Source organism: Orycteropus afer, unplaced genomic scaffold (genome assembly GCF_000298275.1).
Source record: "Orycteropus afer afer isolate SDZICR_OR568_19922 unplaced genomic scaffold, OryAfe1.0 scaffold00540, whole genome shotgun sequence".
Taxonomy (NCBI): Eukaryota; Metazoa; Chordata; class Mammalia; order Tubulidentata; family Orycteropodidae; genus Orycteropus; species Orycteropus afer.
Genome location: NW_006922127.1, coordinates 149,173 through 176,656, shown reverse-complemented (window position 1 = coordinate 176,656; position 27,484 = coordinate 149,173). Strand labels below are relative to the sequence as shown.

Genomic DNA, 27,484 nt, shown 5'->3' with positions numbered 1-27,484 from the left:
ATGCACTCAGCTGCCAACTGGAAGGTTGAGGGTTTGAACCTACCAGCTGCTCTGCGGGAAAAAGAAGAGGCAGTGTTCCGGGAAGATCACAGCCTTGGAACCCCTCTGGGGCAGTTCCACCCTGTCCTCTGGGGGCACTGTGACTCAGAATCAGCAGTGGGTTTGGTTTGGACTTTGTTTCCGTAAAGATCGACAGCCTTGGAAGCCCTCTGGGCCGCTGTACTCCATCCCACAGGGTTGCTGTGAGTCGGAACCCACTGGAGACCAACAGTAAACATAAAACAGAAGATATGAAGGAGAGCTGCTAAGAAACTTTCCTAGTTGCGTAAGGAAGAGGGACTAGAGACCTTAAGCAGAAGACAGCAGTGGCTGGGGACAGAGTCAGGTGCTTCCCTGTAGCGTCCACCAGATGGCGCTGCCGGCCAGGACAGCCTGGGGCTGGGGCCGGGAAGGTCTGCGAGAAAACCTGGGAGTCGAGTGTTTTGTGATTCAGTAACCAGAAGGGATTTACTCCTGTATGGAAATACGAAGCACTAACCAGACCGACCTAACTTCTCATCCTGCCCTCTCTTCCCTGTTTGTCCTGAAATTTTATCTCAGAGTAAAGTGAACTCAAAGTTTTTTTCAGGGATTTATACAAAAGTTGAAAGGCCAAGGGCAATGTGAAGATGTGTTTTCCTTAAAGCCTCCTGTGATGAAGCCATTCTGCCTTTGCCTTATCTCAATTTTCAGAGGAAACAAAAAATTCTTACACAAAAAGACCTAAGACTGTCTTAAAATGACAGCTGCATATCGCCCAAAAATACGTGGTGAAGCACTGTAACACACGCCGAACGACAGACATGTCTACTGGAAAGAGCCACGGTGACCGCACAGTCATCAAAGCAGGAGCAAGCTGCAGAGCCAGGCTCCGACTCCTCTCTACCTCATCACGTGAGACAACCGAGACCTAAGGAAGAGCCGAGAGCATAGCGGGGTGAATCAGAGGACCCAATGACTCAGAAACAGCAACCCACTAACATGCCTTTGAAAATATTTCTAAAATGTCATGATTGTAACGTGACAAGTGCTCTAGAAGTGAAAGAGGTGTGGCTTCTAACACACTAGAGTGACAAAGAGTGACATGTCATTTAGTGTAATCCACTCAGCTAACCTGCTTCCATTCACTCACGCTGTAGAGACAGAGAGACTTCCTATGACATACGCTGAGCTTCATTATAGACAGCTAGAGTCTGAGATGGTTGTCAATCCTGCTTATTATAAACTACAGGCTCATCACAGTAATTACAGAAACACATTTCCAAAATCTGCAAGATGCCCAGAATAAAAATCCCGAATACTTTAAAATTAATACAGTTTGTCTTTTAAAACATCAGGCTTTAAGTGATTAAGAAGTGTCCATGCTAATTTTCACTCACCTGGTATTGAGCCATTAATGCCAATGGGTTATTATTCTGACTGTTATCAAATGTTAAAACATCAAAAACTCCAACACAATTTACTCGCAACCTTTAAGGACCAGAGAATTTAAAAAGAAGAGATTAACATTAGATTTTTTTAAATGATTATATACAAACAGAAATTCAATACTTTATGAACAAGGGAAATAAAGACAATATGACATATTAATACTATCTGTGTCACATCATTGTCAAACAAAAGAAGTAATTTGCTCAAGGTCATACACAGAGTAACTATCACAGCCAAGCCCCAAACCCAGAGGACCTTGGGCCAGGTTTAGAGGTCACCATGCTTTGCTCCCAACATGATTCTTGAAATTACAGCAACTCCAATAAAACTCAGGTGAAGTCATGCTCTGTGTAAGAGAACTCTTCACCAGTGTGGCTCAAACCACCCAGCAGAGAGTGGCCTGGGAACTCTCTAGAAACGCAAATTCACCGGCTCCACCCCAGACCCAACAAATGAGAAACTCTGGTGTGAAGCCCAAAAACCTGCATTTAAAAAGATCTCAAGGTGACCCAAGAACTCCCGATGGAACTGTGCTCCAAGGCTCCAGACCTGAATGGACGACTGTGTCCTCTACCTTGAGACCAGAAGAACTAGATGCACCACTGAACATTCTCATCAGCAACAGAGTAGAGAAATCTCAATGAAAAGGGAGAAAAGTGTGCAACACAACTTCAAATTCTTACAGAATCCAGACTCAATGGACCTACTGAGTCTGGAGAAGCCCCTGAGTCTATGGCCCCGAGTTGCTCTTCAAAACTTGGACTGAAACTATCCCCTGATGTCACCTTTAAATGAAGTAACAGTTTAGTCCAAAGAATGAAAGACTGTCACCCCTAAGTACTGTGTTATTTATTAAAAAAAAAAAAATGTAAGACCTAACGGTCAGCTGCTTTATTTTAAAGCCCAGATGAGAAAGGGGGTGGGAGGGAGCAGGGAGAGTAGGTCAGTGGAAGAGAAACAACTAGGACAGACAGAACAAGAATGGTGACACGTGGGAGGAAGGGACCACTGTCTCATGATGACGGTGTCTAGACCATGTAATGGGAGTGGATTTTGCTGTATGTATTTTCATCAGAAAAGAAACACGAGTTGTACTGATACACATCAGTATCCCACCAACCCGAGCCACACACAATTCCCTGCCCCAAACCAAGCATTTTGGCCAATAAGCAGGCATTTCATTAAAAATTCAACTTTTTTTTTTTTTAAACTTACACATGAATTCAAGTCACAGCAGGTCTTCTGGATGGGGTATATGAAAAGGTAGAATTAAAACAAGTCATCATATTTTGTTCACTAAACTGTAAAAGATTAGATGCTGAATAAAGAAGCCACAACTCAAAATGCTAGTACCTTGTCTTGCCAGTTATCAGAATCTTCGTTGGGTCCATAACTCGACAGGCCAAGCCCGCCGTGTGGATGGTACGCAAGGCAGAACTCAGCTGGACGATATAGGCCCAGATGAGAGACTCTGGCAATAAACCAGCATGCTGTCGGGGCAGTGGTCCGTCATGCTGACCTACAGAACAAATGCATGTAACGATGACATCTTCACGGAAGTAATAAACTAAATATACACAACAGCCACAAAACATCTAAACCAAAATTAAGAAAACAAAAAACAAGATAAAGTTGTTAAAAATTAACAAAGAAAACTCATGGGTATTCATAGCATGGCCTATTTACAGCTATATATGTGTGTGTACAAATATGTATTTCAATACATATATTCTTAAAGCTTAGCTCCAGCAGTAAGACCTTAAGGGACACAGCCAGTCTCCTGCTCATGACTCCCTCTGCGCTGCTGGCAGCGGCCCAGTGCCCATTGCAGCACTCCCTGCTGCGGCCATTAGAACTTTCGAGCAGTAAAGAAAATGATTCAAAGGGCGAGTTTATATTTAAGTGTGGACCAAGTAAATACACATTTTCATTAAAAACAGTGAGTGTAGAGAACGGTGTTTTAATTAAAATGTGGGTAACCCCAGTCTACGTCGTGAGAAGCATTCCTTCTGTGGACTGAGGAAATTTGGTCTCTGCCGTTATTTCTGGGGGCAGCAGCAGGTCAGTGGGAGAACGCTCGCCTGCGTGGAAGGCGATTCCCAGACAGTGCCCCTCACGCACCACCACCACCCATCTGTCAGTGAGGCCGGCGTGTTGCTGTGATGCTCAACAGGTTTCAAGGGAGCTTCCAGATGAAGACGGACTAGGAGGAAAGGCCTGGAGATCTACTTCCAAAACAACCAGCCCATGAAAACCCTATGGATGCCAGCGGTCCAATGCCACGTGCACAGGGTTGCCACCACAAGCTGCTGACTTTATGGCAGTTGACAATAGCAGCAAACCAACATTTCTCTTGAATTTCTATTTAATTTTCCTACTGTGGGTCATCCTCGTCTAATACAGTCTTGTTAGTAAGACAGGATGACATTCAATTTACACAAACACAACCATGACAAAGTGAATGCCACTTATGGACAATGACAAAACACACCATCGAGAAGCCGTCATCGTGATTCTGTCAACACTCACTGGTGTTCTCAATGGTATTTCCTAGGCTAACGTTTAGGTCAGTGGAAAAGAAGGGCATGCCAATTTAACCCAGGCTTTATAACTACCTCCAGGAGAAAACCAAGAAACGAACCCACCGCCACTGAGTCGATTCTCACTCACAGTGAACCCCACTGGGTTTCCAGGGCCATAAGTCTTTATGGAAGTAGACTGCCCCATCTTCCTTCCGAGAAGCATCTGGTGGATTTGAACCACCAACCTTCTAGTTAGCAGCCAAATGCCTTACCCACTACGCCACCAGATCTCCTTTATCTCAATAAACCTTTTCTGTATCAAGTAAAAAGGAATAAAGCTCAGTTGTTCACTGTCATGATAGCAAACAGGCACTGCCGGCAGGATCCAGTTCCCACTGAGAAGCACAAAGACAATTCAAACAGTGCTCCCTCTCAGCCGCGACAGACTGAAGATGATATGCTGAGCAAACACAAGATGACCCAAAGAGCAGATCTAGAACCAAGTGCCAAGACAACATCAAAGATGAATAGAAAGAGTTTAAACGAAACGACTTTCGTCAAACTTGGTGACGAGGGAAAAGTGTGGGTACAGCAGACATACAGTGCCCACTGGGGGCTGAACGTTTACCTCCACGTGCTCATTCAACACTGATGCGCCTCTGGGTATGCCACTGCTATTATTCTCATTTTCTAAACTACTATGTTTCTTATAGTAAATACGTGGTTTTCCAAGTTTGTGCTTACAAATTAAATAATCTAACAACACAATCAGACTTTCGTCTGTGTCCCTAAAAGTTTATGCAACACTGGCCACTACAGTTTTTCCGTTTTGTAATATTCACACTGGGAGAACAAGGGATTCCCGGGACCAGAAGCTGCCCTGAGTCGAGGCACACATAGTGCCTTTAGGAAAGATTCTACCATTCCAACAGTATTTCCAAATACTAGAAAATGGGCCGAGGCTCATGAAAATTTAAACATTAATGTATCAGTCAGTAAGTCAACAGCCAAACCAAGACAACTAAGATAAAACCCTTTTAAAAAGGAATTCTATGAATCAGTGGGTCTCAAAGAGGGCTGAATCCCCCTTACCCCACCCCGGGACAAGTGGCAATGTGTGGAGACATTTTTGGCTGCCTTGAGGGTGAGAGGAGGAGGGTACCACTGGCACCTCATGGGTCAAGTCAGGGACGATGCAACACACAGGGCGGCCCCACCACAAATCAGCCCACAGCGCTGAGGTCAACAAGAAAGCAGCTATAAATTAAAACCAACAGTTGCTTCACAGGTGTTCCGACTAAAATAAACTGGAGCGACTGCAACCCTATTATCTAGAGGAAAAGTTACACCACATCCCCTTCCACAAAATTAAGCACATGTCTGCAGATGACATGGCTAAAGACAAGAAAACAGACCACACGGTGCGGGCAGATTCGTAACGGGAAGCAGCCATGTAACCACAAGTTTCTACGTTCAACTGTTGAGGGGAGAGTCAAGTCACCAGTAAACAGACAGGGCTGTATTTTCAACCAGAGTTCAACTCTGCCAAGGAGCCACAATCTGAAAGAGACTGAGTACAGTGTGGACTCAAGTCCCTCTCCCCTTAATTTCCACCAGTATGCATTCAAGAAAAACCTTTAACAAATGGAAAACCGTAGTAACAATGCAATGCTTTTTTCTGCTCCCAAACCAGCGAATGGCACCTCCTTCTGCAAGTATGGAAACTAATACTAAATGGATATGTCAAAATGGATTTAGTTTTTCTCTGAAAAATTTACTGTTTAGTGAACACTTGTAGTTACAATTAAAATATTCTGATCCTTTGCAAAACTGGAACTACTAAACAAATTTTTAAGTAAATATTAGAAAAGGGCAAAACAAGTCAGTACAGTTGAAATGGCAAATGTTTTGTTATATATATTTCACCACCTTAATGTAAAAAAAAAATTTAAAAAAGGCAAGCAAATGACCCATGTTTACGTGAAAGTAATTTGAGAATCTCTTTAAATAAGCACGTAACTGATGAGAGTCACAGTGAACTAAGAGGGAGTCACTATTTTATATTTAGAAAGTAAAAATGAGAGGAAAATAGTTATGGTCCTGATAAACAAGAATATGTGATAAAAACAAAAACAAAGATAAACCCAAAAAGAACAAACAAGAAAGCGCTACACCAAAATATTCATACTGGTTGAGTTTCAGATGACAAAGCTAAGGAGATCCGATTTTTCTTTTACTGAATTTTCCAAATCATCTTCATTCGGAAAGCATTCTATTTTCTAAGGAGAAAGAATTTAAGAGGAAAAACTTTCCATCGTTCCCAACATCAGATGCTGATGCGAGCCTCCCACAACCCAACTCAAGCCCAGAAAACACACCCGGCATCAGCTCCCGGCCTCTTGCGAGCAATTCCCTTTCTCTGAGCAATTCCCTTTCTCTGAGACACTTCTTTACAGATGAAATATAAACTGAATGATTTAGAGATTAAATCTGCATTTGTTTTAAAATATAAAACTCCTTCCTGTGCAACAGAGAAGTGTCTGTCAGGACACAGCATGTTCGGGTCTGCTCACCCCACTTCCTCTTTGTGAAATAGGCGTCCGCGTTGGGGTCATTGAAGTGCCTGCTCATCATGGTCTCTCCTCCAGCATGGAAATCATACGCGAACACAAGAGCTTCAGGGAACACAAACACACATCAGTGCCGAATGGCTTCCAATGACGAATCCCCCAGCAGAAAGCCAGTGCCCCTCACTCACAAGGTTCCGCAAACGCTTTAGTGGTAAATACTTCTCGCAAGGTTACAATGTTCGAGTGCTGAATTTTTTTCCACATATCAACCAACACCATGCACTTTGTGTTAACGAGACGAAAACCTGAAAAAGAAAGACTTTCTGCTACCCCCCCAAAAAAAAAAAAAAAAAACCCTACTGCTATCCAGTAAACTCCTACTCCTAGCGGCTTTATGGTAATTCTGGTAGCACAGTGCCTAAGGCACTTGACTGCTAACCAGAAGGCTGGCGGTTCAAACCCACCAGCCACTCCTCGGAAGGAAGGTTGGGCAATCTACTGCTGTAGAGATACCGCCTCAGAAACCTAAGGAGGGGTCACTATGAGTCGGGTCAGACTCGACAGCACGTAACAGTGGCCCTATAGGACAGAGTAGAACTGCCCTCATAGGGTTTCTGAGGCCACCAATCTTTACTGAAGCAGATTGCTACATCTTTCTTCCATAGAGCAACTTGTGGGGTCCAGCCATTGACCACCTGGTTGGCAGCTGAGCACTTTAACCACTGCACTACCAGGGCTCACCTCTGTTATCGTGAAGGCTACAGGACACCTCCCCTTAGTCCACCAGAACTGAAAAGCCCTGTTGTACATCACTTATTAGGCAATGCTGTCCAAAGAATAATTTATTCACTGTCCCTGAAAGTCAAGTATTAAACAGACCAAGACCCCCAGAAGCGTGCGGTATCTTAGCCTCAGTAACCGGCTTATAAAAGAGGCTGACTGAGTCTACTTACCATGGACCCTCCGGAGGCAGTACGGAAGATCATCTTTACTATTTACAGCTTTGTAACAAGACGTCATATACCCGAAGTTACTGGACTTCTGCAGCCTGTTGGGTGGTGGCAGTGGCTCGAGAGGGAACAGGCTATGGTAGCTGTCCACTTCTGTAGGGACGGCTGCAGGAATTCACAGGAAGACGACTTTAAACCGCAGACACGTGTAAATTATGTGCCAGTAATACAGCAGAAACCAAATCTACCACGACCAACCCATGTATTGCAACATACTTTATCAACAACAGTGTCTACCTTCCTAACTACTAGAGAAAACCTGGTTTCGGTATCAAGACAAACGGGCATATAAAACAAGTCGAGAGAACCCAGCTTCATTCACAACACTATGCCCTAACTTCTACAGCACAGTAGTTTTTTTGGTCCACTCCACTCCAGCTGGGCAGAGGCAGCTTTTCACAACACACATTTCTGGCTTGTGCTGTCAGCATCAATGTGAGCTGTCGCTTAAGAGAGAGCAGACATTTCTGGTTCTGACACCGAATACAGCCTGATTCTTCTCTGTATGTGTTTTGTGCAAAATCAAAAGGAAACTCCAAACAAGTAACAATAAACTGGGCAGTGTACACACGGATGCACCTGTGTGTGCGTGTGCTTGGCAATCTGCACCAAAACTCTTTAAAAACCCAGCTCTGGCTCATTAAGTACAACTCAAGGAGTGTATCTCAAGGAAATAGAGATTTGCAGCTAATAAAGTTGCTCACTGCAGTTTATTAGCAGTAGGAAAAACTGGTAGTAGAAATGCCTGAGATTAGGGAATTGGTTCTAGTCACAATATAGCCACTCAGCGGAGTAACGCAGTTTGGATCCCTAACAAGAAAACAGGTTTACCACCACACCCTCCATGCTCCTCCAAGGAAGAAAAATTCACTGCAGAGTATGTTACACCCAAGTGTTTGCTCACCATACACTGGGAGGCACTAGACACTGGACACCTTGAAACCCACTTTGGGGCTTCATCCAAAGGCTGGAAAGCTGTGCTTGAAGGGCACTCGGTAAGCAGTTTCTCCGTATGTTGCAGGCACTTTACTTCCCTTCTTTCAACTGCCCTGTATTTTCCAGAACACACATGCACAGTGAGACCTGTCAGAGACGGCACTCAGCGGGACCGCCTTGGTTCCCTGTCTTGCGGGTTTTCCACCTCTGACAGGGTACAGTCTGACCACATTTCTACCACACTCTTGAAGTGGGAAATACTTGAGCTTTGCTGGTCCAATAGAGCCTGATGGAACCACTGAGACTATGGCCCCTAGCTGCCCTTCAGGTCTGGAACTGAACCCATACCTGTGGTTGCCAGCCAAACAATGTACAGGCATGTGAGTTAAACATTTACCTCAAGTAGACACACGCCCTAGAGAGAACAATCATGGGAGAAGGAAGGACTGCTTATGCACAGGGAGACAGCTCAGGGGGCAGGAGAGTATGGAGGGATGGTCACTGGGAAGAGGTAACTATGGGGAGGAAGTGGGAGGGAAGCTGTTGCATTGTGGTAAACTGTGGTTAATGACATGAGACAAAGTATATGTGAACTGCTGTATGGAAAGTGAATTTGCTCTGTAAATCTTCACCCAAAAAAAAAAAAAAAAAAAAAAAAAAAAAAAAAAAAAAAACTACTCCCTTGAGGTATTTCTGTCAGAGCAGCACTAGGAAACTAAGACGTGTATTTCATAAAGAAAATAAGAATTAAACAGCTGAAAAGGGAGCTGAGATTCCAATCCAGGCCACACTGATTTTGTAGTCTATGCTCTTCACCCCTAAGGAGCTCTGGTGGTACAGCAGTTAAATCATTTAGCTGCTAACAAAAAGGCTGGCAGTTCAAACCCACCAGCTGCTATGCCGATCGAAGATGAGGCACTTTACTTCCGTAAAGATTTACAGCCTTGGAAACCCAATGGGGTTCACTATGAGTTGGAACAGACTTGAGGGAAGAGGAGTCTTTTTGGTGCCATTACTACACTGTTTTAGTTACGACAGGCCATCTCCTGCCCCCATGTACATACAGTTGCCCTACTCATCTCCTTTCAAGTGTCTTGAGTAGTCTTGGCCCTTTGTTCTTTGACAAATTCTACCAAGTTCCATAAGCAGTTCTGTAATGCTTCTGACTGAAATGACATTGACTCTATACAACAGTTCAGGAAAACTGCCATCTTCATGATTATGTCTTCTTATTCATGAAACTAGTATATCATGCCTTGCTTTTCATAAATATGGAGTCCCTGGGTGGCTCAAATGGTTAAGCACTCAGCTGCTAACTGAAAGGCTGGAGGATCAAGTCCACCCAAAGCACCTTGGAACAAGGACCTGGAGACCTACATCTAAAAATCAGCCATTAGAAACACTATGGTGGACAGTGCTACTCTAACACACATGGGGTCACACCATCAGCCAGAATAGACTCCATGAGTTTGGACATTTATCAATCAACACAGAATTCCATTTAAGTCTTAATCTCTTAGTACATATTCTTTTTGTACTTAGCCCTAAGTACTGATACTCTGAAATGACTGGACATGGCATTGTGAGAGTCAAGGTTATGTGTCCACTTCACTAGGCCACGATTCTCAGTGCTCTGGAAGATTACAGAATCATCATCCATTTTGTGAACTGATGTTAGCAGATAATCTGAAAGGGGTGTTTTCTTGGGGCTGTGGCTACTATCCAGTACACATGGATGCTCTGGCAAAACTCACTCTCTTGGATCATGACTCGTTTTGTGATCTAATCTCCAGTTCCTGGAGAAGCCTTCAGCCTGCCACCTGACCCACAGATTTGGGACTCGCCAGCCTCCACAACTGTATGAGTCATTTCCTTGAACTAAATGTATGTATTTATAGATTTGCTTCACTGCCTTTGCCCCTCTAGAGAGTCTAGTTTAAGGCATCTGGTACGGACGTGGGGTTGCCGCTCTACCAAATACCTAAAATGTGGAAGCAGTTTTGGAATTGGGTAATGGGCAGAAGCTGGGAGGGTTTTAAGATGCCTGATACCAAAAGCTAGGCGCTCTGGTGGCATATAAATGAAGCAATCTACTTCCACAAAGATTTACAGCCTTGGAAACCTGATGGGGATCACTATGAGTCAGAACCAATTCAATGGCAGTGGGTTTGTTTTTTTTTTTTGGTAATACTAAAAGCTTAGGTTGTCTTGAAGAAACTGTTGACAGAATTACACACATTATTACAGATTAAATTGTGTCCCTCCAAAGTGGTGTCAATCTCAGTAAGTCATATTCCCAGTATTGTGTGGCTGTCCTTCATTTTGTGATATGGGTTGTAAATCTTAACCTCTACGTAGTGCCTAAGGCATATGACTGCTAACCAGAAGGTTAGCAGTTCAAATCCACCAGCCACTCCGCAGAAGGAAGACCGAGCAAGCTACTTCCATAAAGATGTACTACCTAGGAAACCCAACAGGGGTCGCTATGAATCAGAATTAACTCAATGGCAATGAGTCTGGTCTTTTTGGTTATATGTTAATGAGGCAGGATTAGGGTGGGTTATACCATAAGCCTTACAAGAGGGTATGATGCAACCCCCACCCTAACTCAAGTCATCACAGACTTAAATCACACCCTTAATCTTCCACAGCCTAACTCAAGTCACACCCTTGCTTAACTCACACCCTTTATAAGAGATAAAGGAGAGAGAAGCAAGCAAAGAGGGCTGACTACCACCAAGAACAGGTGGGAACGGAGCACGTCCTTCGGACCCAGTGTCCCTGCGCTGAGAACCTCCTAGACCCAGGGGAAGACTGCTGTCAAAACACATGGAGATCTCCAAGGATGCCGGGCTCACAGATGTTGAAAGGAGACAAGGACCTCCCTCTGAGACAAATTAGAGAAAAAAGACCTCTACCAGAGCTGGCTCCCTGAGCGTGGACGTGTAGCCTCCTAAAAATTTATCAAGAAGATACATTTATTTGTTAAAAGCCACCTACTTGTGGTATTTCTGATACAGCAGCACTAGAGAAGTAAGACAGATGTCAACAGCAATGGGAAGGGCTCAGAAGGAGTGAGGAGAGCCACAGAGGAAGTCTCCGTCATCTTAGAGATTACACGTGGCGCAGCACCAGACTGGTGCTAGGCACGTGGACGTGAAGTGTGCTTCTGGTGAGGCTTCAAAAGGAAATGATGAACATGCCATGGACAATGGAGGACGTGTGATGCTTTTCATGCATGGGTAAAGAACTGGTCTGAAGTATTTTCAAGTGTTTGGTGGAAGGCAGAACTTGTAAGTGAAGAACTTGGACACAGGTAATCCCCAACTTATAACACTTTTGAGTTAGATGAACCATGCTTATGACTGACTTCTGGTTTTTTTTTTTTTTTTGAGTACATCGTATCATTAGTAACATGCACTACATACTGCACTATAGTATGTAGTATGCGGATGTCATCACACACAGATATTCACTCACAGAAGTTCAAAGATCAGATTTATAAAGATGTTCATAATAAAAGGCAGTAATTGAAAACTAAAAACAAAGAGGTATTCAACTGACACCAGAACTGACTTACTACAGAGACACTGGAATGACATCCTGCCCTAAGTCAGAGACTACCTGTATATGGCTGAGGTGATTTCGAAGCAAGATCTTAAAGGGACAGTGTGGTTTCTCCTTGCTACTTGCAGTAAAATGCGAAACAAAAAAAGATAGTCTTGAAAATGAACCATGTAAAATGAAAACAAAACTTACAAAGAGTTGAAAAATTCTGTTATACACACTGAGGACACGTGTCCTACAACTTTTACCAAAGATGTGACTAGACAGTCCTTTGTTAAAGAGATTAAGCCTGTGACTGATGGGTTTAACACACTACCACAGTAGAAACTCCATTAGCTTAGACTGAAGGGGCCAGAAAAGGAAAGAGAACTGTTTGCCTCTTGGAATTCTACGAGCAAGAAACGGGCCAAAGGAGCCACATCTGTATATTCCAAGAAAAGAGAAGGATCATCTCTAGACTAGACTGGAGATGAGTAGAACTGCTGGAAGGAAATCGGGAAGCAGGGCCTTCTCGGTTCCAAAGGGTGGGGCTCACAACCTTCTCAGTTTTAAAGAGACAGATCTTCACAAACTCAATGATGGGGCTGCTATTCACAAGTGCCAAGGGGATGGGGCCCGCTTCCCAAAGCTGATGAGATGGGGCTGTTATGCCCAAGGGGCAGAAGAACAGAGCCTGCCAGGGCCAAAGAGGTGGAGTCACCACTCAGACAGACTAAAAGAATGAGGCTCCCCAAGGAAGCAGAGCTGCCATCCCAGTGGGCCTGCAAGGTGGGGGCTGAAGCCCAGGGCCCAGGGGTCTGCACTGAGAATCCAGAGGGCGTTGCCAATATGCACAGCCTGGAGAGTGGGCCATTGCCCAGATGCTGTCTGAGAACCGAGCATTACTTCCAGGCCTTGAGAGCTAACGGAATTTGTTCTGCTGGGTTATGGACTTCCTTGGGGCCTGCTATCCCTTCTTTCCCTCAAATCTCCCCCATTTGTAATGGAAATAGCCACCTTGGGCCTGTTCTGCCACTGCACTTGGAAGCAGGTAATTTGTACTTAGATTTCACAGATGAAGAGGAACTTTGCCCCAGGATGGAATCTAGATTGGGAGTTAATTTAAGATTTTTGACATGTAATGTGGTAAATATGTTTTACATGTGGCAAGGACATATGTTTTGGAGGACCAAAGATAGTGTACTGTTATGGATTGAATTGTATCCCCCAAAACTGGCTGTTAAAATCAAAACTTCTATGCCTTTGGTTATAATCCTTTTTGGGAATGGGTTATCTTTGGTATGTTAATGAGACGGTATCTGTTTAGAGTGCATCTTAAAGTCAACCTCTTCTGACATATAAAAGAGATTAAACAAGCGACGAAGCAAGCCGAGACAGGGAATATGGATGGCCACGCCACCGGGACATCTCCAAGGAACCAAGAAACAGAAGCTGAAGACACAAGGACCTTCCACCAGAGCAAAAAGAAACAGAAAACCCGCCTCCACAGCCAGAGCCCTGAATTCAGACTTCTATCCTCTGGAAACGTGAGAGAATCAACTTCTGCTTGTTTTGACCGCTAACCAGAAGGCTGGCGGTTCAAACCCTCCAGCCACTCCTCGGAAGGAAGGTCGGGCAATCTACTTCTGTAGTGATACTGCCTCAGAAACCCAAGGAGGGGTCGCCATGAGTCAGACCTGACTTGACGGCAGTGACTTTAAGTCATCCAGTTGAGATATTTTTTCTATAACAGCACTAGATCATTAAGATAAGTATCTTTTCTTTTAATTATATTCTGAAGTTATTCACTACCGGTACCAAGGACCTGGTGGCATGGTGGTTAAGTGCTTGACTGCTAACTGAAAGACTGGTGGTTCGAACCCATCAGCTGCTTCATGGGAGAAAGTTACGGCAATCTGCTTCTGTAAAGGTTGCAGCCTCAGAAACCCTGGAACCCTCCTCTGGCCTACAGGGTCACCATGAGTACAGAAGTGACACCATGGCAGTGGCTTTAGCTGTGACTACAGGTCTGGTGGCACAGTGCCTAAGGCACCTGACTGCTAACCAGAAGGCTAGCGGCTCAAACCCACCAGCCACTCCTTGGTAGGAAGGTTGGGCAATCTACTTCCATAGAGATACCGCCTCAGAAACCCAAGGAGAGGTCACTTTGAGTCAGGTCCAACTCGACAGCACATAACAACAACAACAACAACAACACAGGACTATAGAAATGAAACTGATACATATTAATCTTATATCCAGCCATGCTCTAAACTCTTATTTCAAATACGTCTAATCTGCGGGAGCTCTGGTGGTGCAATGCCTAAGGCATTTAACTCCTAACCAGAAGACTGGCGGCTCAAACCCACCAGCCATTCCTCGGGAGAAAAACGGGACAATCTACTTCTGAGTGGTATCACCTCACCTCAGAAATCCAAGGAGGGGTCACTATGAGTCACATCCAACTCGATGGCAGTGAGTTTGGAATTTGGTTTGAAATGTCTGATCTACAATCCTATCACCTGCAGATGACAGCTTCATTTTCTCTTTTCCAATCTTTCTGTCTCCATTTTTTTTTTTTAATTTTCCCCCATTTTGCCCTGGCTAGGGTCTCAAACAGAATGTAAAATAATTAATCAATTTTCCAACTTGAGCATTTCACAAGTTATGACAGATCAGTCTTAGGACATTCCTTTTAATTCTTCCATGATCACAATGTGCGCTGCCCTGGGTGGAATCTTTGATTAGAAGCAGGGATTGAGATGATCTTTATGGTAAGTGTACTCCTACTGTATTATTTATAAAGTTTTTCTAAATTATACTGCATTTAATTTGTGTACAAAGTAAGCTAGGAGAAAAGACAGGTTTTACTGCAAAGAAACACTGTGCTATAGTCCGGAAAACCTGGGTTCAAATCCTGACTCGGCCAGCGATTTACCAGCTACTGTCCTAACGGTAAATGAGTTACCCATGTTAATTTCAGTGCTCCCCATCTGCACAATGGCCATGACGAGCACCTGTCACAGCACTGCTGTGAAGATAAAGACATGCCAAGCACTTGATGAGCACACTATCAGGCACACAGCTCCTGGAACAGTAACAGTAACCCTTCCCCCTTAGCCCTGTAATTCAATACTCAAAATGCACTAAGTGCCTCTGCTTCATCAAGTGTTCACACATAATATTAGTATTAACCACAGTGATGCACGGAAACCCACAGACCGTCAGACCAGTTATCATTACCTTTAAAAGAAAAGAAGAGTCAGTTCTGTTTTTACCTGGCATATCTGCTTGATCAATTTGCGCCATGGTTATCAAATGTCTGTTGATCAGCTCCTAAAAAAGGAAACAGTGTATTCACATGTAAACACCACCTCCGAAACTCACAGTTCCTATTATAACTAAATGAGGTATGGACAGACCCTGCTGGTATGCATACTCTTTAACATCAAAATCATGAAATAGCTTTCTAATGACAGCAGTGTTTAAATTCCAACCTTAGTTAAATTAAATCTATCCGTAGTTAGAGTTGGGTTTAGGGAGCTATGCCATAACCCAAAGTATATGACTGACTATCTTTGGGACTGAAAACTCAAAGTCTATTAATAAGCTGATCAAGAATCCATTCTATAAACATCACACTGGTAGAAGGCATTTTTTCATAAATGTTTTACTGGTAGAATCCATTCTATAAACGCTGTATTGGTAGAACCCACTCTCTATAAACATCATACCAGTAGAAACTTACTTCTGTGAAATAAATATATTTCTGAGAATCTGAGCGTAAAGTGAAATTCTACATATCAAATGATTTTTTAAGGAAGAACATGTAACTGTTTGCACCAACAACCAAAATAACAAAATGATTTTATAAAACCTACTTTGGAAAAGTAAGTTCTGTGAAAATGAGCTTCCTTTCTGGGCCAAACTGCCTTTCCTAACCTATGCATGTGAGCTGAGAGCTGTACCTGTCTTTGCCGAGACACAGGGCTTGCTGAGAGCTCTGTCCTTTCTCTAGTTCTCCCCCAGAGTGAAGCAGGCGGCAAGGCTTTGACTATGAATTCTGAAAGCATACCTGTCGGAGTTCATCAGCCATGAAGAAGGAAGGAGCATTTGCTTTTGGTTGCATATAAGCAACGTGAGGTGCAGTTGGAGGATAAATATGATAGTTTGGAAAAACCTAAAAGGTAGGGAGGGGGAAATGCAATGACCAATGCTTCTCAGGTGACAAGCTTTACCACTGTTTCGATACATTTTTAATCTTTAAATGAGAGTGAGTTAAACACCTCGCAGCATAGCTGTTACCAATATACTTTCCGAATGAATTCTCTTAAAACTAAATCATCTTATATTTTAATATTCAATTCTTAAAATCTAACAAGAAAAGAAAACATTTCTTCAAAAACAGTAAGAATGTTACATTTCAAAGAGAAGGCAAAAGTAGAGCCCTTTGGAAGAAATGTTATAACAGTTCGTAGGTATTTTTGAAAAGCAACTGGAAGAGAGGAAGAAAGCAGTTATTAGAAGTGTTTGGGGACATTCAGATAATGATGGGGACACTGCCCTGGAGGCCCCAATAACTGCCCTCTTGATGGGCTTTCTGTGGCCAATCAAAGCAAAGTACTATTTCTATAAACCAAAATAACCAAACTCACTGCCATCGAGTTGATCGGACTCATAGTGACCCCTCCTTAGGTTTCCGAGGTGGTATCTCTATGGAAGTAGATTGCCCCATCTTCCTTCTGAGGAGTGGCTGGTGGGTTTGAACAGCCAGCCTTCTAGTTAGCAGTCAAGTGCCTTAGGCACTAAGCAATCAGCACTACTTCTATACTTGTTATAAAACCAAACTCACTGCTATCAAGTCGATTTTGACTCACAGCAAGCCCCATCAGGTTCCCAAGGCAGTAAATCTTTACTGAAGTAGATTGCCTCATCTTCCTTCTGCAGAGCGGCTGGAGGGTTTGAACCACCAACCTTCTAGTTAGCAGTCAAATGACTTAGGCACTTAGGTACTGCACCACCAGAGCTCATACTTGTTATAGACACTTCAAAATACCCGAGGAGGACCAGCTTACTCCAAGGCAGCATTCTGATGAACCAAAGGGTGCAGGATGTATTTCTCTTCCAGGCCAGCTACACTGGGGTTACCAAGTCCACGTCCATCCTCTGGAATTTCACTCTTCTACTTGTACACTTACCCTCATGTCAGTGTACCCACTGGAAGCCACCGCGTCAACCTCCTTTGTCCTCTGCCTCCTTCATTCCTTCACACGGGCCACGTGGACAAGATCAAACTGCACTGAAAAACGGCTCCTGTTGCTCCCGCTCTTTCGCTTTGTAGACTGAAGTGCACTTTTTCTCCCTCTCTTTGTAAAATGAATCCAACTGGTTTCTGTTGTCCTCAAATGATTGCCCTGCTCTGGTCTCGACCAAGAAGTACTTCTGCGACCCTCACAGGTTTCCTCTCACCTACACTCGCAAGGACGCTAACACTGCTTTTTCCTTCCATCAGATGGCACCGTTCCACTTACCTACCTCAGGGTTACCATGAGCCTATCTGGAAGAGTGCCCTGAAGGGTAACAACGTTAAAAGTACACCATATCTGACCTCTATAAAAAGCACTGAGGCAGTTTTGTGACCAAACGACCTCTTGATCAATTAAACTAAATTTGTTCTTTCTGCACAGAGCAGGAAATAAAATAAAAATGTAAATGACTATCAAATATAGTAAAGAAACAAAGGAAGAAACACCCTGAGGGAATTCTTACTTGAGAGAACACAGGGCAGCCTCCACCTCAGCTGCCTGATCGCTTCAGCGATCTGTCCCAAGGGAGCTTTTGGAAGTTTTCTGACCAAAGAAACCATTAACTTCTGAGTTATTATTTAAAAAAATACAGCATTTATTTACAGGTCTTTCCATAAGCATGCTCACATTTATCCCTCAACAGTGGTGAGGACGATCATCTTCAATTCACAAACAGGGAAAGCCTTAGCTGCACGATGATCCGTGAGTCACAAAACAACGGCCAAACTGAGACGGAAAAGCGGAAACAGCACTTCTGCCTCCAAAACTGATTCGCCGTCCACTCAAACTGGCTTCCAGTAACATGTTAAGCATCATTAAAATAAATCTGTGTTTAACTTGGAAGATCAAGATATGCATACTCAGATTTCCATGTCATCTCCCCGTAGGTCTATCGTCCACGACCATGCCAAGCGTCTAAGGCGCAGACCAGCTTCCTGTTTTAATGGAATCTGACTTCCTGACTCCTGAGCTCTTCATCCACTACTTGTTTTTCTCTAGTTGATAAAACGGTTTTGAACATGGGCAACACTGTGAACCTAGAAAAGTACAATGCGCAGAACATGACAATGCTTTTCTCTGGCCCACCCCACCCCATGCCCATCACTTATTCACTCTGAGAAGAATTCATCGGCTCGGGCCATGCTCTTCCTGTCTCGGTCTCTGTAGTCATGTTTTTGTTTCACAATTCTCCTCTCTCTTCACCACCAACCTTGGTGGCTCTTCTCATCCACAACCATCTGTCCCTTTGACCTGAGCCTTCTCTTCCTTAGCAACGACCCTTCAGTGCTGTGTTAAATCACCGAGGCAGGAGTTTCTCAGTATGCTTTCAAAAACTACTGATAAGATACTACCAACATTCTCCAACTTACCACTGAAGATAAAACCATCCACACCTATAAAGAATGTCACTAAACATTCACCCCAACTCACAGGAGTTCTACATGACCACATAAGGAAAATATGCCCCAAAGTACTAAGCTAGAGCATAAATACCATCTAATTTCTCATTAACACCAGGTTAACCAAAACAAAAGCGTTATTAGTAATGCAGAAGTAAATGGAGAGCTAGAAGAAACTGAAAATCTCATCAAAGTTAGAAAACGAGGTCGTGGCTTTTTCCCATCCAAGGAGCAAGAAGGGGAGACCTCTTCGTGCATAAGATGGAACTGTCGTAACAGCGCTATAATCTCCACTTTAATGCAGACATACCATTCCAGTCACCGGTGCTGGAGCTGTGTCCGTATAGAAGTAGGTCGTCCCACCTACAGTTTCCTTTTGGATCACCTGACCAGAAGATGGAGTCTGGGAAACCGGATTATTAACAGGTGTGGAGGCACTAGAAGGCACCATGTAACTGGCTGGGTTTGGAGTGTGACTCCTTCTTCTGAGAGCAGGGGATGTGTGTGGAGTGATCTTGGGGGAGTGCAGAGGGGAAGATCCAGCAGACAATGACATACCTGAAGAGGACGGAAAGACAGGGCTTAGTGGCGCCACACTGGCTTTAGAGGAAGTATCTGGAAAATAAAATGCAAATGTTCATTTGGAAGAAACATTCACTCATTGTTAGCAGATCTTAAGGGCACAGGTAAGAAATATGCTTTTATTTTCTTTTGTGTTCAAGAAGGCCAGCCTCAGTGCAAGTGGGAAAAGTCTCTTTTTCAAGTGTAGCCAGTTCTAAATAAACTAGTGGGGGTATCACAAGAAGTCTCCTCCATCTCCAGGTCTACACTGGAAATGTTAATAGTAAGGGTCACCAATAATGTAACAAACTAATTGAAAGTGGAAGTGGGAAAGATGAAGTCTTTCTTTCAGGACAGAGCACAATGCCTGTTGACCATATCATGCAAAGGTATGACCACCAACCACAAACACCACATTCCCGAAAGATTATACCATTAAAACGTCAAAGTATCTAAGGAAGATTTACTACAGTTCTTTCAACCAAATATGATTCACAAGATTACTTGCAAAATGCAAAACAAGTGTTTTGGGAAGCTGAAACACCACCATGTTCCTTCAAATCAAGCAGTATACTGTTTGGATGTCTTTTGTCTTTAATCGTTAACAGGTATGGCCTGGAACAACTGAACACTTCCCCCAGTGTACACTGTTTAAACAGGAAGCCAACAGACCTGCACTCTGGTCAAGCTGTACTCAATCGTTAAGTAAGAAACCACCCTAGGTCGAGCACGCTCTACCAGGGGTCGTGAAGAAAGGGTAAAGCCCACTGCCCTTCCCCTTTGGGAGATCCCAAGCTAGCTGAGGAGACGAGACCAGACACAGAAAAGACACAGAACGACCTCAAAACACTCAGATAGCAATTCCCATGCTGCAAACTCGATGCATCACTGCAGATGAGATGCAAATGAAGTGAGAACTGAGGGGAGCTAATCAAGGCTTAATGGAGGTGATGTGTTCTGGGCAGAAACTGGAAAGGGGGTTCAGTGCCCCAGTCCCACCTCTCCAGGAACTGTTTTCTGGCTATTTGGGAAATGCCTAAGCCCTTAAACCTCTGAGGTAGTATGCTACCTCAGCACCAGGGAAGAGGGACCAAAGCCCCTCTGGCCACAGGAAAATGCCTTCAATGTCTCGCAGTTCATAAAATGCAACACTGTGCCCTCTGAAAATGCAGAGGAACGAAAAGAAGGCTGAGAACACTCAGGTTTCTCCTGGACGGCCATACTTTCTAAACAGTCTGCACATAATTATTTCATGTGATGTTCTAAGGAACTCTGTGAGTAAGTACTGAGGTAGGGCAGGTTAGAAGTCTCATGGTATGTACCAGGACAGAGACGCACGGAGGCTTGGGGACTTGACCAAGGACACATGTGTCCAAGTCAACAGTAACACCAGGACGCAAACGCAAGTCTCCAATTCCCAAGCCAGGACTGCTCCCCACATGGTGCCTACCACAGGGCACTGAAATGAGCCAGAAATTCTCAGATGTGACTGAAATTTATCTAAGAGAAAACCCTAAAACTCTGTGGGGGAAAAATTATAAAGAAGTCCAGTTATTTTGACAATGAGCCTACATTTCTCTTTTTAAAAATGTTTCCACACTTCTGCTTCTGTCTAATGTTGCACATTTAATCGGCAGGTTAAGCTACGTGACAAAAACTGGGAGGAGAATTAAACTCTTGTCAAAGGGTTTCTACTTCCCACTTACCTAATAAACCTGCACACAGGGAGTTCTTCCTGAAGCCAGTCTCTAAGCCTTTCCAAGGTGAACCTGTCTGGGCCACCAAAGATGAGTATCACCAGTTCCCGCCTTACACGAAAGGAGGGCAACTAACACAGGCACCATCCTGTGCCAGACACTCATCTAGAGCTGCACAGCCGTCAGGTTACTGAACCTCACATCAAGCTTGTGAGGCAGAAATAAAGGTGCTGAATTAAAATGAACAGGCCCTGCTAAATAAAAGCAAGGGAACTTCTCTCCAACATTAAGAACGTAGTTAAAAATGGCATCCTCATCACACACTGCTTACTGGTTAACCACAGGAATCTTTTGCTTCGAGAACCTAGAAGGATTTTAGGATTCCGTTTCATATGATAAAACCGATGGTTTGCTAATAACACTCATGTATACCATATTCATTGTACAGAGGAGGAAACTAACTTGAAAAAACCAAAAGAATTCTTTTAAAGGCAAATATAGGTCTCAGAAGGAAGATGGGCAATCTGCTTCCGTAGACTGCCTCGGAAACCCAAGGAGGTGATGCTGTGAGTTGAACTGACTCCATGGCAATGAGTTTGGGTTTTTTTGTATGTTTGTTTATAGGTTGTCAAACAACAGAATCAAGATTCAGACTCAGGTCAAATAGATTCCAAAACCTGTTCCTGTGGCCCATGATAGACAGGGAACCATAACAAATTTAGCACAAAGTCAAAGGAAAGATTCCAACATCAAAGTAGGGATGTGAGTGAGACAAAAGGTAGACTGTCTCTTGAAGACTGAGTACATGGTGAAAGGTTGCTTTTGGCTCCTATTCCCTCCTGTACATAAAGGTAGATATTATAAAAGAATATTTACACATAAGGGAAATAACATCTACCTTTACGTACGGGAGGGGATAGGGGCCCAAAACAATTTAATGTCAATTAAGAAGGAAACTGAACAGAAGGATTTACACTTTGAGAGTAACAGGTCTTCTCTTAAGGATTTCTAATTTTGTGAAGTTTTTACAATATAAAGGGGCAGCCTCCAATGTTTGTTCATGTATCTGAGCTGAGGTGAACTGGACCAGACGACAGGCCAGCGAGGTGAGAGAGAAACATGAGCACTGGTAAGGGTCACTCCCTCGAAGGGTAGTGGGACACTCAAAGTGGGCAGAAAGTAAAAAAATGAAATTAAACCCTCAATTACTAAAACATCCGAGGTAGTCACAAAAGAACACCTTTGTGCCACCTGCACGTTTTACCAACGTGTTAAGGAACTGAGTGAACCTGTCTGTGTGTCTGCTTGCACAGAGGTCTTCTATATGTGTATTGGAAGGACAACAACCACAGCAGAGCCAACAGTAACTGCCTACACCCCACATAGAATTACAGACAGCATCAAAGAGTAAGCCATACGACTGAGACAAGTAGTTAAAAATAAAGGTGGAGAAATAAACTGAACACATTCTGCAAAAAGCAAGGGAATTTCTCTCAAGGTAAGAGCTCAGTAAAAATGCCGTCTTCACTGCACATCGCTTACTCATTAACCACAGGAGTCATTTGCTTCAAGACTCTAACGGGACATCATGATATCCCACCTGGTATGATAAACCTGAAGGAGAAGGCAGACTTTAAAGTCACGAGACTACATTATGAGAGAGAGGTTTGGGGGCCCATTACCTGGACTTTCTACTAATCATCACACACAGCAGATGTTGTGCGATGATGCCACTGGCAGGTGCCGTGAGTCAAGTCTGATTCACAGCAACCCCATGTTGCAGAGAAGAACTGCCCATCAAGCTTTCCGTCTTTGCAGAAGCACATCACCGGGTCCTCACACCCCACCAGCTGCTGGGTGGGTCTGAGCCGCCCACCTACCGGTTAGCAGCCAAGCGCTTACCCGCTGCACCACCAGGGCTCCACATGCTTACAACAGAAGAAGATAACTCTTTCTGACTGATTTGGAATTTTATTTCTCTTACATGTAAATATTCTTTTATAATATCTACCTTTACCTATGGGAGGGGATTGGGGCCAGGAGGGGCCCTTATGTGTGGTTTTTAATGTTAATAGTAACTGATACTCAATCACCAAAACACTTAATATATTAACACACAGAAGAGTCAACCTACAAGGACACAACTTTGTATTAAAAACTGTTGAATTAGAAATTTCACTTTGCATTTTATTTTTTGTATTACTTTGTGTAACTGACTATTAGAATGGCATTTGGTTGACATTATGACACAATAATTACACTGTAACTTCGTATTAAATGAATATGCAAACTGAGATGTTTAAGTCATGTATGATGAATTAATTGCTTTGGGACACTTGAAACACTCTTAACAGTACCCAATTCACATGAAAGTGAGGAACAACACAGGAATGCCAATGTTGGAATTAACTGGCACAACACACAAAATAAGAAAACGAGACATTCAAAATCCCAGGCTCATTTATGAAGAGAAAAGTGTCACTGTTTTTGAATGATGTAATTCCATACCTGGAAAAGCAAAAAAAAAAAAAGACAAAAAACCCCACTCTTAGAATCCAAATCCAGCCTTCCAACATGTGACCAAACACGTAGGGTGACAGTGGTTCTGGACAATGACAGACAGAATTAATATGAACATCCTGCCTGATGCCACCTAGAACTGCCAGATAAAACACCACAGTCCAAGATTTAAAAACACAGCTGAGATTAAAAAAGAAAAGGAAGGAGGAGGCAGACTTTAAAGTCACGAGACTACATTGTGAGAGGTCTGGGGGCCCATTACCTGGACTAAGGTCCCTGTGACTGAGGATCACTGCCCACGTGAGCCGATGAAACACGGAACGTGGCTTTCAGCCCCTAAAACGTGAAGAAACGCAACACAAACCCGTGTGTGAAGGCCGGACTCCAGAAGGCTGCACGATTTCAGCTCTTAGAAGCAAAAGGACAATGTGCCATGGAAGAGAGAGAGGAGAGGGCCGAGGGCTGGGGTGGTGTTTAAAGAGAGAGGGAACCCAGCCTGTACGGTGACGCACAGGTGGAGGAAGGCGCACCACGTGAGAGACCAGCATGACCCTTCATCTGCTGGTGAAACCCCAAGATTCTGGATTCAAACACTTGAGCACTTGCACGGCGCAGAGCACTTGGGGCACCTCTGCAGAGAACTTGTCAAAATGACCACAAGCACGATACAGCTGAGAATCAGCACCTGCGAACAAGGAACTCCAGATAACAGAACCACGTACAAGAGATCACACAACGGTTACAACTGAAGTGATGGAGGACGTGGGGTAAGGAGCTCCCCGCAGGACAAAAGACCAGGACCTTACGCAAGGCTAAAACACATTCTATTTTGTTGAAATAAGCTAGGCTTTCTAAAAAGCCAGAAATATAATCCCTGACGTTAAAGGGGAAGAAAACACCAGAGAAGAGTTAAAACAATAAAGCAGATACCAAGGAAGAAACTGTGAGCAGCAGAAGGGTGTGAAGAACTCCTCTAGGAATAAAGCTTGGAAAATACAAAAGGGCAATAAAAAACACAGACAGGTCCCTCAGGCCCCAAAGCTTTGGGCCTGACTGCTAACCTACAAGTTGGCAGTGGGCATCCGCCCAGCAGCTCCACGGAAGAAATGCCTGGAGTTCTGCTTCCACAAAGATGACAGTCACGCAGTGGGGTGACTCCACAACACATGGGGCTGCCATGAGACAGAAGGGACTTCACGGCAACAGACTTGGTTATTTCTGTTTTGTTCTGTTTTAAGAGACACAAGGGACACAATGAGAAGGTCAATTTGCAGGAGAAAAGAGAAAAGGCAACAGCGAAGCAGTATTTAAAGAAAAAGAGTGTGTGACTTTTTAAGAACTCATCTACCACAAAAACGCTCAACAACAAGTCCTGGAGTTCTGAGCAACCCACTGCATGAAACCGTAGCAGGCCAAGATGAAGGGAAACCTCAAGAGCAATCAGAAAATGAACACATAATCTAAAAAGAATAATTACATTCACAGTAGCACTAGACACTTTAATAGTGTATGGAAAGTAACAAGGAAAACAACTGTCATCTTGAAATGTTACAAAATTTATAAATGAGAAGAAAGGTAAAGCCATTTTTAAACGCTTGTCCCTCAGTCCTCCCTATATTAAAGGATCAACTTGAGTGAGAAGAAACCTCTTCCCACAAAAGGCATGGGACAGAGGAATACGCAGGTAAATCTGAGTATTAACAGTGAAAGGGCCATTCATCTAGATCACTGAAAGTCAGAGTGTAACTAAAATTCTACAGAACTCTGGATGTGGTGAAATATGTGATGGTAAAAATCTAGGGGAGACCACATCAAAAAAACACAAACATACAACATCTAAGCACTTCTTCCACCATATATAACAGCTGCCTCAAAGTCAATCGAAGACCTAAAATCTAAGAGCTGAAATTATGAAACTCTTACAAGAAAACATAACTATAAGCCTTCGTGGCATTGGGTTGTGCGACAGTTTCTTAGTTGTAACACCCAAAACACAAGTAACTAAAGGAAACAATAGTTAAATTTTATTTCATCAAAATTAGTCCTTTGTGTCTTCATGGGACTATCAAGAAACAAAAAGACAGAATGGGAGAAAATGTTTGCAAATCATGTATCTGTTAAGGCACTAGAATACCAAATATATTTAAAAATAAAACTCAAAAATATAAATAAAAAATGAACAACAGATTTGGAAAAAACACTTCTTCAAAGATACACAAACAGCTAACAAGCACATTTAAAAAAAAAAAAGCCCATCATCATCGGTCATTGTTGTTGTTATTAAGTGCCATTGAGTTGTCTCGACTCACAGCAAAACCTGATACCGACTCATAGCAAAACCCGATACCAGCACAACAAAACACCTCCCGGTCCTGAGCCAGCTCCACGATTCTTGCTACACTTGAGCCCATCACCGCTGCCACCGTTGTCAATCCACTTAATTGAGGGCCTTCCCCTCTTTCGTCAACCCTCCACCTGACCAAGCGTGACATAATTCTCCAGGGAATGGTCCCTTCTGACAACATGAGCAAAGTGAGTGAGACGAAGTCTGGCCATTCTTGCTTCCAAGGAGCATTCCGGCTGCATTTCCTCCAGGACAGATGTTAGTTCTTTTAGCAGTCCATGGTACTTTCAGCATTCTTCGCCAACACCACAGCTCAAAAGCATCAACTCTTCTTTGGTCTTCCTTATTCACTGTCCAGCTCTCACATGCAGATGAGGCGAGTGAAAATACCATGGCTTGTTTCAGGCACACCTTAGTCCTCAAAAAGACATCTTTGCTCTTCAGCACTTGAAAGTGGTCCTTTGCAGCCAATTTGCCCAGTGCTATACGTCGTCTGATGACCTGACTGCTGCTTCCATTGGCGACGATCGTAGAACCAAGCAATGTGAATTCTTCAACAACTTCAATCTTTTCTCCATCAGTCATTAGGGAAATGCAAATCAAAACCACAATGAGATTCCATTTCACACCCTCTCAGATGGATTTAACCACAGCACTAGAAGAGCAAAGGTGTGTGTGAGGACATGGAGACATGAGAGCCCTCACTACAGGTGGGAATGGAAAACGATGAGCAACTGTGGAAAGCAGGTTGGCAGTTCCTCAAAAAGTTAAACACAGACTGACAATATGACCAGCAATTCCACTCCTGGGGGTATCACCCAGGAGAACTGCAAACACCTTCATACTACACCCTGTACACAAATGTTCACAGCAACTGTATGGATAACAGTCAAAAAGTGGGGAGGAGCTGAAGTTCTATTAACTGACAAACGGATTAAAAAAAACATGATAAAGTCATACAATGATATATTATCTAGTCATAAAGAAGAATAAAATACTGGTCCACAATGAAACATGGAAGAACCCGGAAAAGATTCTACAAAGTGAAAGAAGTCAGACACGTGAAGGCCGCATGCTGTACAGTCCCTACGTGTGTGACGTGGCCAGAACAGGCAAAGCCAGAGACACAGGAAGTGGACGAGAGGAGCCAGGGGCCGGGCCGAGTCAGGAGGGCCTGCTAGCAGGTGTGAGGATGTTTTGTTCTGTTTTTAAATAGTGCTAATGCATAAGGACAAATATCGTATTAGTCCGTTATTGGAAAAAGTCAAGGACAGGTTTACATATGGAAGGAAATTTTCTTTGTTGGTTACCAGGGGCGGGAGGGGAGGGGACACTGTTAGATAGGTAAAGACAAGCATCAATTTGGGTGAAGAGAAGGGCAGTGCACCAAATATGAGTGATCAACACAGTGGCATTGAGGAAGACAACAGAGAGAGGCACATGAGAGGTACAGACAACAAAGATGAACCCTTCTGCACATACAGTAATGTGTTGTCAGTGAAGACAAACATGGGTGTACGTGTAGATAGATGGGATGGATAGGCTGAACTATGAGATATGTCTATGAAGGGGGGAGTGTGCCCAAGACCATGCATAGGGTTG

General features: G+C 43.5%; 1 protein-coding gene across 1 annotated transcript in view; it reads right to left on the bottom strand.

Moving 5' to 3' along the window:
- The window catches only part of PAN3 (poly(A) specific ribonuclease subunit PAN3), a gene marked incomplete at its 5' end in the record, with an annotated part of 126,740 nt that overhangs the window by 16,231 nt on the left and 83,025 nt on the right, over positions 1-27,484 (bottom strand). Inside the window, 8 exons of the mRNA XM_042782952.1 lie at positions 1,419-1,509; positions 2,824-2,989; positions 6,566-6,667; positions 6,751-6,867; positions 7,516-7,677; positions 15,333-15,390; positions 16,130-16,234; positions 19,071-19,318. Of these exons, the coding sequence (XP_042638886.1) occupies positions 1,419-1,509; positions 2,824-2,989; positions 6,566-6,667; positions 6,751-6,867; positions 7,516-7,677; positions 15,333-15,390; positions 16,130-16,234; positions 19,071-19,318 (1,049 nt within the window). The remainder of the gene's footprint in view (positions 1-1,418; positions 1,510-2,823; positions 2,990-6,565; positions 6,668-6,750; positions 6,868-7,515; positions 7,678-15,332; positions 15,391-16,129; positions 16,235-19,070; positions 19,319-27,484) is intronic.